Below are 14,122 nucleotides of genomic sequence, written 5' to 3'. Positions count from 1 at the left end.
ATACAAACCCCACTGCCGCCAGCGAGATTTGAACCGCGACCTTCCGTACGACAGCCTTGTGCTCTAACCACTCAGCTATCCGGACACATCTATAACTGCCCAAAATTTCTGAAAACACCTTCAAGAATTCACACGAAAATACGAGTAATTAAAATTTAAAAATGTAGAGAAATTTAAGGAGGCAATTAACCAGGATTGGAATCATATTTCTCCGAAATTTGGAGTAAATCTCGTGCGTTTGATACTCCAATGCTTAGAAATAGGGACAAAGCAAAAGAAAATGCTTCAAAATATTGAAATCCCGTTTTTTTAAAGCGTTTGTCCGACTATTTGTTTGACTTGAATGTTTGATTATGTTTTGTTGTTACGTTTTTAAGGTTTTGTGTAAACACAAAACCTTATTAAAATCGGTTTACCGTCTGTCTGTCTGTCTGTCTGTCTGTCTGTCTGTCCGTCTGTCTGTCTTTTTTTTTTTTTTTTTTTTTTTTTTTTTTATGGATGGAGGTGGAAATCTTAGAAAGACACTGCCGCGCCAGGTTGCAGCAGCGTGTGGGATTCTCACCCACTAAAACCACCCCCACTTTCTCCTTTTTCCTTCCCCGCGGGACCGCCGCAAAGCATTACTTCGCGGGGTGGACTGCGCTTTACGCGACCACGCCTTCCGTTCTTCGCGTCCTCCTTGCACGCTCCGCTCTTGCCAGTTCCTCTTGTATTTGTTTGATGGCGGTGTTCACCGCACACCAGTTTCCCTCCGATTTCAACATTTCCCCGACGATACTCTGCGGGCTTAGAGTGGTTTTCAGGGAGTTTTCCAGACTCCTCCTTTCTGAGAGAAATCGTGGACAGTGGAACATAACATGCTCCGGGTCCTCAGGTGTGCAACCACATTCAGGACACAAGGGAGAATCATCCAGCCTGAATTGGTGCAGGTACTTCCTGTAACCACCATGTCCTGACAGGAATTGCGTCAGATGGTAGTTAATCTCACCGTGTCGTCGCTGGATCCACTCTTCAATACGGGGAATCAAAGTGTGGGTCCAGCGACCCCTCTGCGAGTCATCCCACCGTTTCTGCCACTTTTCCAGCGACTCTCGCCTTGCCGCCTTTCGGCATTCTGCATCCTTTTCAAGAGGATTCATCTTCCTTGCCTCGTACAGGCAGCGTGTCTCATTTGCCAGAATGTCTATCGGGATCATTCCCGCAATAACACACGCTGCCTCGCCTGATATTGTTCTGAAGGCGCTGCACACCCTTAGCGCCACTAAGCGGTAAGTCATATTTACTCTCCTACGATTACTCTCACACGCTAATGCTTCCTCCCAAACTGGTGCCGCGTATAATAGTGTGGAGCGAACCACTCCGGCCACAAGTAATCTGCGACTATACCTTGGACCTCCAATGTTAGGCATCATCCGCGCCAATGATACGCTGGTGTTTGCCGCTTTCTCACAGGCATAGTCCAGATGTCCCCTGAAATTGATCTTAGCGTCAATCATCACCCCCAGGTATTTGATAACCGGCTTCGAAGTGACAACGTGACCACCAACGCGAATATTAATCGTATTCCTCTTCCTACGATTGGTAATCAAGACCGCCTCCGTCTTTTGTTCCGCAAGGTCAAGCTGACCCATCTCCAGCCACGCTTTTATGGCGCTAATGGTTTCGTTAGCGTACATTTCGACGTCTTCAGGTTCTTTCGCGACGACAACCACAGCTAGATCATCTGCGAAACCGATTATCGTGGCCTCCTTTGGCACGGGAAGGACAAGGACCCCATTGTACATGACGTTCCACAGGAGAGGACCCAACACTGAGCCCTGTGGTACTCCTGCGGTGACGGTGTACTGCTTGGATCCCTCATCCGTGTCGTACCAAAGTGTCCTCTCCGAAAGGTAACTGTTGAGGAGCTTAGTCAAGTAACTAGGGACACCCGTGTTAGCCAGTGAACTTTTTATCCACTCCCAGCTTGCAGAATTGAACGCATTTTTGATGTCCAATGTCACTACGGCACAGCATTTTTTAGACGACATCGCGTCTCGAGCCAGCTTCAAAACAACGTCTACGGCGTCGATCGTTGAGTGGGCTTGACGAAATCCAAATTGTCGCTCCGATAGTCCATCCTTGTATTCGATGATAGGGAACAGTCTGTTGTAGATGACCCTTTCGAGCATCTTTCCTGCCGTGTCGATAAGGCAAATCGGTCGGTATGATGAAGGGTGTCCTGGGTGTTTATTCGGCTTCGGGAGCAAAACTAGTTTTTGCCTCTTCCACCGATCGGGGAAAATTCCTTCTATCATGCATGTCTCAAACACGCTGATAAACCAGTCGGGTCTGGTCTTAACAGCGAGTTTAAGGGCTCTATTGGGAACAGCATCCAGACCGGGTGCTTTATTATCACCAATTCTCCGGCAAATTTGCATAAGTTCCTCCTCAGTTACCGCAGGTATGGTGTAGACGTCGAGTGCTCGCTTGTGTTGTTTGCGCTCCCCTTTATCCGGGGGGAAGAGCGCCGTCACGATATCGAGCAGAAGATGCGGACAGGTCAATTGTGGTGTTCGCCCTCTCATCTTCTTCATAACTATCCTGTACGCTGTTCCCCAGGGGCTTTGGTCTGCCTCTGTGCAAAGCTCCTTGAAGCATTCTCGCTTGCTGGTCCGTATAGCCTGCTTAAGCCTACCTCGAAGGTTCACATATGCTAGCCGTTTCTCGTCGAAGTCTGGTCTTGCTCTAGCTCGTTGGCAGATCCTTCTAGCACGAAAACATGCATTCCGTAGCACCGCGATCTCTTCATTCCACCAATAGTTTGAGCGCCTTTTTGCGAGAACTCGTCGCCTCGGCATAGCAGCATCGCATGCTCTTGTTATGCGTCCCATCATTTGCTCTACCTTTTCCGTAGCCGCACCACCGGGACTTTGGCCTCCCAATAGCATCTCTATGAATGCATCCTCCTCAAGCCCCTTCACGGACCAGCCCCGGTTTCCAGCCTCACGGGAACACGTATCGACGCATGGCCCATATTCGATCTGGAGGAAAATCGCCTGGTGGTCGCTGTGAGTATAATGCTCACTGACAAACCATGTCATTCTCCTCGCCAATGTGGTACTCACATATGTCAGATCGACTATTGAGCCCGACCCTGTCCCACGAAAAGTGGAAACGTTTCCCGTGTTGGCAAGCACCAAATCTAGCTCCGCGAAAGCCTCGAGCAGGATACGGCCCCTGGTGTTCGTAGTGCGACTGCCCCAATCCACGGCCCACGCGTTGAAATCACCAGCTATGATCTTGGGGTTTCGACTTCTTGCATCCGAGACTAGCATACCTAGCATTCCTTCAAATTCTGTTATCGTCGCGCTTGGTGGAGCATAGCAACTATAAATATAGATACCAGCTATTTTTGCCCTGACGAATCCAACTTCTGGAAACTCCATCACTTCTTGAATGGCCTGATTTCCACACGCCCATATTGCCGCCTTACCAGTTTCATCTGCAGTCCAGGCACCGCTCTTATTGTTGCGATAGGGCTCGCTGATTATGGCAGCTTCGATTCCCTTCTCATAGATGGTCTGCGAGAGAAGGTCTTGCGCTGCCTCACAGTGGTTGAGGTTGATTTGTATCAACCTCATTTTTTTACTGCATTCAAGGCTCGCCTAAACACTGGGCATCTGCTGCTGCCTGCAACGTGCCGACAGTCGACGCCCTTTTTTTCCTTGCAGAGCATGCATTCAGGCTCAGCCTTGCAATCCCTGAACATATGGCCTTCTCCCCCACATTTTCTGCAACATTTTGACCTGTCACAGTCACCGGTGCATTTCGCCGCTATGTGGCCGAATTCCAGGCATCTAAAGCAGCGCTTAAGGGATACCTGCTCCCTGAGTCGGCAAACGACCCAACCTATTTTTACTTTCCCAGCCGCCAGCAGTTTGAACGCTGCTTCAGTTGGTAAGCTTATAGTTGCCGTTTGCGTGCCTCCGTATGCCTTCCTCAGTCCCCTGATTGCGGAATCTTGCAAGCCAAGTGGTCCGAACTGCTTTTCTAGGGCGTCACGGATATCCTCCTTGGTCGTGATTTCGTCAATGTCCTTGCATTCGATGACAAGCTCCTGTTTTCTGGCCCGTACTTGAGCTTCTTCTCCTAAGGACTTCTCCACCTTGCCGAGGAAATTTTCTACCGTTTTGCCCGGAGACTTCTTCAGCTCCAGCATCAAGTCTCCTTTCTGGGAGCGTCTGATTCGGCTGACGTTTTCTCCAAGGTCCATCAGCTCAGGATCGGATTTGACCTTCCTAAGGATATCGGCGTAAGTCATATCCCCTTTTTTGGAGATGATGATTAATTCGGGCCGTAATCTTCTTTTCTGCGTCGTGTTTTTCCTTCCACCAACCTTGGTCCATGCTTCCTTGGTCCCTTTTTGAGGCTTTGCCTCCCTTGGGTCAATTGGAGCCGGCGCCGCAGTTTCCACGATGTTGGTAACTTTGTTTCCCTTGCCTTTTGCCGGTGAGAGGCCTTTTTGCCTTTTCGCGTCCTGTGAGCATCCGAAAGAATCGTTCGCGCACTCTCTACTCCTTTTTTAAAGTTTACCGCCCTTTGGATGTTGAGGGGGTGTCACTTGTGTTGCCTGGGTGACGCTTGATTTCTTCGAGGCGTTTTTTTCTTCCTTGGCACCATTGTATAATACCCGAATGGTACGGACCATGTTTTTGATGGCCTGGTGCACGTTGTGTTTGTCCTTAATAAATTCAGACAACTCTACTATTTTGCCTCCGAGTAGGGCAAACGATGATTCGTCCGGACTCTGACATAGCTCCTCCGCTTGGTTTTCGCATTGGGCGCTTACGTACTTATTAGCCTTCCGAATGCTTCCCAGATTTCCTTCCTTCATCAAGGTTGATTTCGGAGGAGATCGCGCTATCGTCGAGCTTCTCTTAAATGGATCAACCACTAAGTCCTGCGACATACGAGTATTTCGACCAGGTGTAGTTACCCCGCTATGGGCTAATACCTGACCAGTTTGTGCCCCATCTTTTCTTGGGTTTTGAACAGGCGTTCTCGGGAGTGATGTACTCCTTTTAAATGCCTCTTTCTCCAGGCTACTTGTAGTATTTGATGCAACGGTGGCCAAGTAATCCACCACCGAGGCACTGCAGTCGAGGGATATCGACGGCCGGGAGCCTGCTTGCCCACTCCCAAAAGCCGCCGGTACTGGGTTTCCGAAGCCCTGCACCGTAACTTTATTCTCCTTCTGTTCCTCCATGTTTGGTTTTATTTCTGGGTATCCTTCCCATAGCCAATTTTTATCCACGGGCGGGCGTTTACTTCCCACCTACCCGGCCTGCGCATAAGCATGCCCATACACGCACACCTGCAAATGCGTATATGTGCATATTCCTACGCATCCGCCGAGCATTCCCTTATCCGCACGAAGGGACGCGCCTGATGGGAGATTTGGCAACTCCGCACAGGTCCGTCTGTCTGTCTGTCTGTCTGTCTGTCTGTCTGTCCGTCACACGCATTTTTCTCGGAAACGGTTACCGCGATTGACACCAAATTTGGTAAAAAGGTGGGAACTGTGAACGCTCACGCATACAGTGAGTTACATCCTTTTACGTTGTTTTTAAGGGGGGGTCCCCATACATGCAAAAGGGGGGTGTACATTTTTTTTTCATCAAATATACTCATGTGGGGTATCAAATTAAAGGTCTCGATTAGTACTTTTTGGAGCCGGTCTTAGTTTTGACTTTTGTTAGAAAGGTGGGGAGTGCGGGGGGTTGAAAGTGACCATTCCTTTAAGGGGGCCATTCTCAGAAACTAACAAACCGAAAAATCTGAAAAAAATCAGGAGGCTGCCACTATATGGTGCCTAGGCTCCGAAATACCTTCCATACTGATATCTGTAAAAATAAAGTTAATAATAGTATATTACCGTAATTTTTAGTAATTGGCTGCAAAACCCCCCTTAAGTTCATGTTAGCAACATGAAATTTCGCAATAATATAGGGTATAACATAAAGCACGATCTCACCAAGTTTGGTCGTAATACCACTATTACTAACAAAGTTATAATACGTCAAAGTTGTCACTTCCTTGTAAATTCAAGACTATGAATGTCAATGTCATCCGAAAGTGGATATTCTCACATAATATATGCATATCTTACCTGCTACGTGCAAAGAAATACACAAAACCTTTCGTACCTGAAGCGTCCAGCTTCCGGTTTCCCGACTTGTTTTATGTTTATGTTTAATAAAAATGTGTTATGTTACCTTCTTCTCTTGGAAGGTCCGTTCTTTATCTAAGAGATGTATATACATTTTGACAAAAAATTAATAAAATAGTACAAAATCATGTTCACAGCATGAATCACCCTTTGTCCAATTATCCGTTTGATCCACTGTGTATTTGCATATTTAAAGACCTAGGCATCATATTCAATGTGCAAAAATTGATATTTCGATTTTTGAAGCCAATAAATGGAATTACAGAAAATTAAAAACAAGCCGGGGAACCGGAAGTTTACGTTTCAGGTATGAAAGGCTTTTTATTTCCCTATGTGAGTTATGATGAGTCCATGATCATTCCCTGTGTACATAATTAAAAATTCGATTGGTCTCTATTTTTAGAAAGCCATATTGATAATTGTCAACCTTCCCATTGGGAGTTCAATATCATTGGCAAATGAGAAGAAGTTAACCTAGAACAGATACAAACAAGTCAGGTGGATGTATTATTGTGACCTTTTTTCCGATTTTTCGGTTGAATAGGTTATGAGAACAACCTGTTAAACTTTTTGGATCTCACATTTTGAGCTTTCACTCCCCTATGTTTAACCCAGTTTCAGAAAGATTGTTAGTTTCGAAAAGTAGTAAGTAAGTCCTTTCATTTGACACCCCAAATGACAATATTAGTCGAAAAAAATGTACACCATTCTTTCGTTTCCTCCCCCCCCTCTAAACACAATACAAAATGGTGCCACTTGCTATATGTAACGTGATTCACAGACCACACCTTCTCACCAAATTTCGTGATAATTGGTTTAGCCGCTTCCGAGTAAATCGGGTGTGCCAGGCAGACAGACATCAAATCGATTCTAATAACATTTTTCTTTTACACAAAACCTTAAAAAGGGCCGGGGGAAGTACATTCTGCGTGAATGGAATTTTAATATTAGCAGAGTGTTGGAGAACACTGTGTGTGATAGACAGACAGACAGTGCATCGATTTTACTAAGGTCTCGCTTTACACAAAACCTTAACAAGAAATGATATTACAGCTTCCATATGTGTTATAATTTCATATTCTTATATTTTTGTTTTTACAAACGCTATGTGTCATGCATAAAGCAAACCATCTAAATTTCCATATTTTATTTAATTACAGAGAAACGTGGGAGAAGGTCGACATAGTAGAAAATCCAAACGGCACGATAAGCTTCAACCAGAAAAAAGTGTACGTCTTCAGTGAAGAACTTTCTAATGGGTCCGAGGATGATGTGGTCATTGTACCAAACATTCCAATGTTAAGTGCAACATCGCAGAGTAAACACGCGGCCAGGTAAACGAACTTCCCAATTAGTATTCTTACGCAGTTGATAGATTCGTGGGCTCTAGCTTTAGAGGTCTCTCTGAATCTGTGTTATCGTAATAAAAAATGTCAACAACATGGCCGAGAATCCAGTAGCTGACTTGCTAATTTTTTTATTTACCCGATCCAGGTTTCTACGTCTCGCCATGGCTAGTATAATGGACATTCTGAAGATCAAACCATTCGTTGAAGTCTCCGTGGGCCAGCTTTTGTGGGGTTACGAAGATCCGTTGTTAAAACTGGCCAAAGATGTGGTGCCGAAGGAACAGAAGCTACCATACGAAGAATTTGGATTGATGTATGGAAAAAATAGCACATCGCCGGTAAGAAAATTTTATGATTACCTCACTTGGAAATATCTCTTGATTTGCATGAATTTTTTGCTCACAATTTCCACGATTTAATCTATAACAGTAAGATATCTAATTGTTGAAAGTAGATAACACCTTTGTTGAGTTTGTATGTTTATCCAGTCATATCCAAATAAGCTGCCGGGTAGTTAAAAACAAAACCTTCATTTTAAATATCACACCACACATTAACAAGGGTTTTTATTTTGCCCAAAAAGTTCACTGAACCCAATTCACCCAAGTATAATTTGAAGTAAAAATACTAATTACCAAGCAAAAAATATTTTTTGTATTTCTCTGGAAAACTCGTTAAAATTCGGCAACTGGTCATCCAAGTGATTTATTTTATTGGGTCATTAAATGACTTTTATTCAGTCACTAAATGTCTTTACTTAGTCTGTAAACCTTAAATTTAGATAAAATTGACATCATATTTACTAAGAGCGATAATTCATGACTTGATGAAGTTAACAGTTTTAGCGGATTTGAATCTATATTTGGGTAAAATATAAAACTTTGGCATGGTAGCGTTCGTCAGATATGAAGATTCTAAAATGAAACACGGCAAGTAAAGTACAATAATTTCAGGCGGCTTCACAGGAAATTTTTAAATTTTTATGGTAATTCGTATTCAAATGCGTCTAAATAAACGCCGGTTATTGCTGTCGACTTTTTTTAAAAATAAGCGGCCAAATTGTTCGGTGCATGCATTGGTCCAATTTATAACGTGAAGTGCATGCAGCATATAATAATTGTTATACGCATGAAGGACTTATGTTTGCTTTGAACTTCCATTACTGCGTATACCTAGTTCAAGTTTTTGAGAACACGGTCCCCACCCTTTTATCAAAATTTAAAAGTGGTGATAAGTGCAGTTGGGCACGGCGGAGAAGTTTTTTTTATATGTGTTTGATTACACAGGTCTGTGATCCTTTTTCGGAAAGATGTTTTGATAATTTTAACTGGCTTCTTTCGACTATATTTTTGTAATCAAAATGTTGATTGTTGCAGAAAAATTTCGCCACAACATCCTTAAATGCGAACCAGCCCTGTCCCTGGAGATCTGTGGTGACGTTTTCACACACTTGATCGGCTAGAGGTGTTCCTTTAATTTGCTCTTCGATGAGTCGATAAAGAAACGCCATTGAGTGTATTCACAATGGATTGAGCCATCAGGCCTTTAATGCCAATCCAATAAACTAGATGCTCTTCTTGAGTGAAGTAAGGCGCAACTTTTGTTTCACGATGTCTAAACCAATGAAACGGCGCTCCAGGCAGTTATCCAGGCAATTCAGCAGAGTCTTTAGGAAAGATCTAGATCTGCCATCAAATCATTTATCTCTTCTTAGGAGAACAATGTGCTGTTGATGTTATTTTCTACCTTTAAGTCGGGTATCTCTTCTTATGCAGCAAGAAGTTTTGGCACCGGCATTTCAACATCATAAAGGAGGAGAAAGACTGAGGAGAGTTTTTGGACAAAATGTAGCAGGCAGCGTATGTGTAGTAAGCATTTTATGTGTACATGAAAACTCACGTTTTCTCCATTTGCTACATCAGCCCCTTGCATCTTTATCATAGTACTAAAATTAGCTGACTAGTATTTTTCTTTTCTTATTTACTTATGATTACTCATTCAGACTCATTCAGGAAAAGCGTAGAGAAGCTCCAAACACTAATGCGTTTCATTGGGCACATTGTCGACTGCGGCATTCTCATTCTTTTGCAAACCTGAGAATTTCTTCCAGAGGCGGAGAGTGTTTAGATTCTTAACTGAAGAAACCGTTTTCGAGATATCTTCGTCTGAGTTCTGAGGAGGCCGGGCAGCTGCATGTCGAATACGAGACCTCTTCTTTCCTTCCCTCTCCATTGGCTACATATAGTCGTGACCAGCACTTGGTTTTTCTCCATGTTGTAGTTTAAAGGGTAGCAGTAAAAGCCATGTCGAAGTTTTCATGTCTCCCTTCTTAAGAGACAGTAAAAAGTCGGGAAACCAGAAGCAGGACGCTTCAGGTATGAAAGGTTTTGTGTATTTTTTATATAAAAACATTCGAGTGGACATTTCATGATTCTAGGATGAACCTAAAGGGGTTTTGTGGCTAATTAATAGATAATATAGTAATATACTATTATTAACTTTATTTGAACAGATATCGATGTAGGGGTATTTTGAAGCCTGATCACCGTATAATGGTAGGTTTTTAAGTTTTTTTCAGATTTTTCGGTTGGGTAGGTTCTGAGAATGGGTCCGTGAAGGAAATAATCAATTTTCAGCCATGCCTTCTCACTTTGTGTATTTAATGTCCGAACTGGAACCAGTGTTGAAAAGTATAATTTAATATCTTTCAATTGATATCCCCCATGGCTTACACCCCCTTTCGCATGTAGGGGTACTCCCCTTCCATTTCACGTCGAACGATATAACTCACTGTATGCGTGGGCGTTCATAGTTCCCACCTTCCTACCAAATTTGGTATCAATCGGTATAACAATTTCTGAGGAAAATGCGTGTAACAGATAGGCAGACAGTAAACCGTCTTTAATAAGGGTTTGTTTTACACAAAACCGCTATGAAGGCATCGAGTTTTCCTTCACAGAGATTTTTAAGTGTTGAATGGATTTCAAATTATTCTATTGAGCTGCGCAAACACTTCCAAATTCATAGCAGACTACGTCTTAACGTCAAATGTTGACGGTCTTACCGTTCTGGAGCCAAACACTTGACGAGTCAACCTGTGGGCTCCCTCATTCTCAGTGGTGTTGAATTACTCTAGGAGTCTTGCATTTGGCCGTACGAGTTTCGGTAGAAACTGATTTCAACATCAGCTGGTTGATTGATTGGGGCTTTGAAGTGGCCAGAAAGTAGGCGGGACAACAGCCCTGTCAGCTGTGTCAGCACCAAGTGATCATGCAAAACCTTTAAGTATTGGTACCGGAGAACGCTATTTTCACATTGAACGGTTGTAGCCAGCTGGATGATGGCCAGAGTAGATTTGAGCGGTGTAATTGCGCCATTTTTGTCGCAAGCATTGTTTTGCAGTCAATAAAATGGCATATATCTCTATCGGGAAGATGATTATCGTTTTTTTCCGAGAATGCGGGGCAGTTCTACAATCGTTTTCCTTAATTAGCATGGCAATGAAGATTATCAACTCTATAAACCTAAAAGGCCCATGGCGAATGGTTGAGAAACATTGAACCATAGAATGGCCGACTCCAGAACAACTTTATCCTTTATCTAGGGATTACGAGATAAGATATGCTCATATGATTGGTTGCTCATCCACGCACCAATGCTTTGAATCAGCCTCAGTCTTTATGCAATGCTAATTGCTTACCATTTCATTTCCAATGGGATGGCGCATAAATTTTGGATAACTTCCAGTTCCGCAAGACAATCGAGCATCTTGGTTTGCACGCAGCAGTAGGTATTAATAAAGTGTAATGGCTTTTATGATTGTGTCAAAAAAACCATTGAAATTGCTCGAAGTAAACTATGAGCTATGACGCAGCTATTCAGAAATGAGAAAACTGGTCTTGCTGCAGCTCAGTATCCCGCCGACATGCGCTTCCACGCGCTTCTTTACTATCCCGGCTTGGGAATACGTACTGATCTTTTTGAATACTTTAGTCCTTCTCAGGTAATTAATAATACTACCTGGGACCACACCGGGGTCGTCCACGTCGTCTAAACTAACAATGAAGGAAAATGGAAAGAAATGAACTTATAGGAATCTAGCAAGATTGACCTATATTCTATATAGAAACAAAGAAGCAAATTAACCTACATACACGAAGAAAAGGAATGAAAAGAGAAATGAATGAACATTCATTCAAGGAAAAACAAACGCTAAAAATGAAAAAATTAAAAACAAAAAAAAAACAAAGTTAAGAAAAAGGAAGGAATTGAAAATGTAAAGTATGTGCAGCCTAAAGATGCAAGAAAAATATGAGGATGCTCCCTTTCAGATGGTGAAGAGCTATCATAATCCTATAATTTACTTAATGGAGAATAAGTATTCTAATTGAAGAAACATCAAAAGAGTCGCCACTCATTATGGTGTAGCAAAAATTAAGAGGGAAAACCGTCTCGCTTTCCGAAGTCTGTCAATGAAAGTGGAATACACCAGTGGGGACGGGCCTATCAAGTGCTTAGCTGCGACCCCCATTATTATATATGCACACCCTTCTTCCCTACAAAGAGGAGAGAAGATGACCAGGTCTTCATTGTTTCAAGTAGAAAAATTGACCGGAAACGAATTTTGAGGACAGCCAATCACAGCCTCAAGCTACATACCTCCGTATTCTATTGAATATTCACCTCAAACCGATATCTTCCCGGCATCGAAGGAAAACGTTTTTTAAGGTTTTGTGTAAACACAAAACCTTACTAAAATCGGTTTACTGTCTGTCTGTCTGTCCGCCTGTCTGTCTGTCTGTCCGCCTGTCTGTCTGTCCGTCACACGCATTTTTCTCGGAGACGGCTATAGCGATTGACACCAAATTTGGTAGAAGGGTGGGAACTGTGAACGCTCACGCATACAGTGAGTTACATCCTTTTACGAAGAAGCTAAGGGGGGTCCCCATACATCCAAAAGGAGGATGTAAATTTTTTTTCATCAAATATAGTCATGTGGGGTATCAAATTAAAGGTCTTGGTTAGTACTTTTCGAAGCCGATCTTAGTTTTGACTTTTGTTGAAAAGGGGGGGGGGATGTGGTTGAAAGTGGTCATTTTTTTAACGAACCCATTCTCAGGAACTACCGAATCGAAAAATCTGAAAAAAATCAGGGGGCTGCCATTATATGGTGCCTAGGCTCCGAAATACCCTCCATATCGATACCTGTTTGAATAAAGTTAATAATAGTATATTACTATAATTTTTAGTAATTGACAGGAAAACCCCCCTTAAGTTCACCCTAGAATCACAAAATGCAGCAATGTAGGCTATAGTATAGAGCATGATTCTGCCAAATTTGGTGAAAATCGCACTATTACTAACAAAGTTATACTAGGTCGAAACTGTCGCTCCTCTGCAAATTCAAGACTATGAACGCCAATATCACTTGAAAGTTGCTATTTTCACATAATATATGCATATTTTACGTGCTACATGCTAATGGGACAAATGCACAATCAAATCTCTTTATAAAAGAAATACACAAAACCTTTCATACCTGAAGCGTCTAGCTTCCGGTTTCCCGACTTGTTTTAATATATCGTCAGAATCGAAACACGAACATTTCGAAATCGCCAATTTTCAATCTAACATGTGCTCTCCGCCTTTTCATTCTGACACAGAAACAGAAACGTTCTCTTTGCTTGGATTCCGAAAGCTAATTGAATGCAAAGTGTTGGGGAGGACTTGGTCCCCTGTTTTCATCCAGATACCCGGGAAAAAGATCAGTAACCGCCCTGTTGTGGAAAGAATCATATGTGGCTGGGAGAGGTAGTTCGCAAAAGTTCAAACGAAAGCGTTTCAGCCACGAGTCGTCAACGCCAATATCTCTTGGGAGAGCCAAAGACTCAAACACAACACAAGTCAGGACACCTCTACGAGTCTCCAGCGACAACGGCTTGAACCTATTAAATAATGGTTACCACGTTGGACGCCATTTGTAATGACTAAGATGCGATACTATAGACCATTGACCACTAGACAACGCATACATTGATCAGAATGAGTTTTATTGTAGATGCGGATATCCCATGAAACCGTTCAGGTAAAGATCAACTGGTTTTACCTATCGCAGTAATGCAACACCGGAGCAATCTTTGCGTTATCTGCATGCAGTGAGTAAGATCGTTCTATATTCAGCTTAAAGGGATTCCCCATATATGTAAAAGGGGGTTGTTCATTTTTTTAACCGAATATAGATTAGTACTTTTCAAAGAAGATATTAATTTTCATATTGGTTACAAAGTGGAAGAGCGCTGGGGTGTGAAAAGTGTCATTATTTCAAGGATCCGTTATCAGAAACCACCCAACACAAAAATCTCAAAGTACTCTTCGTTATGATAACATAAGAGTATATTGTTATATTTTGAAAAGTTGCTGCAAACCGTCCTTAAGTTCATCCTAGATCCATAAAATTTTGCAATAATAGGAAGCGTCATACTAGTTGGTTTAAATTATATGGCTCTTGACAAAGTTAGTAGGTCAAATATGTCCCTTTGGCGTCAACTTACTACTCCCCACG

The 14,122-nt window shown here is 42.7% G+C and overlaps 1 protein-coding gene across 8 annotated transcripts in view; it reads left to right on the top strand.

The window, feature by feature from the left end:
• The window catches only part of LOC119647231 (scavenger receptor class B member 1), a 268,776-nt gene that overhangs the window by 241,208 nt on the left and 13,446 nt on the right, over positions 1-14,122 (top strand). For all 8 annotated transcript variants that reach the window (XM_038048088.1, XM_038048086.1, XM_038048085.1 and 5 more), the window contains exons 4-5: positions 7,372-7,545; positions 7,706-7,898. In XM_038048088.1, the coding sequence (XP_037904016.1) occupies positions 7,372-7,545; positions 7,706-7,898 (367 nt within the window). The remainder of the gene's footprint in view (positions 1-7,371; positions 7,546-7,705; positions 7,899-14,122) is intronic.

The sequence above is a fragment of the Hermetia illucens genome, chromosome 1 (assembly GCF_905115235.1).
Source record: "Hermetia illucens chromosome 1, iHerIll2.2.curated.20191125, whole genome shotgun sequence".
Lineage (NCBI taxonomy): Eukaryota > Metazoa > Arthropoda > Insecta > Diptera > Stratiomyidae > Hermetia > Hermetia illucens.
The sequence above is the reverse complement of the archived record's forward strand: the minus strand, read 5'-3'. Positions and strand labels throughout refer to the sequence as shown.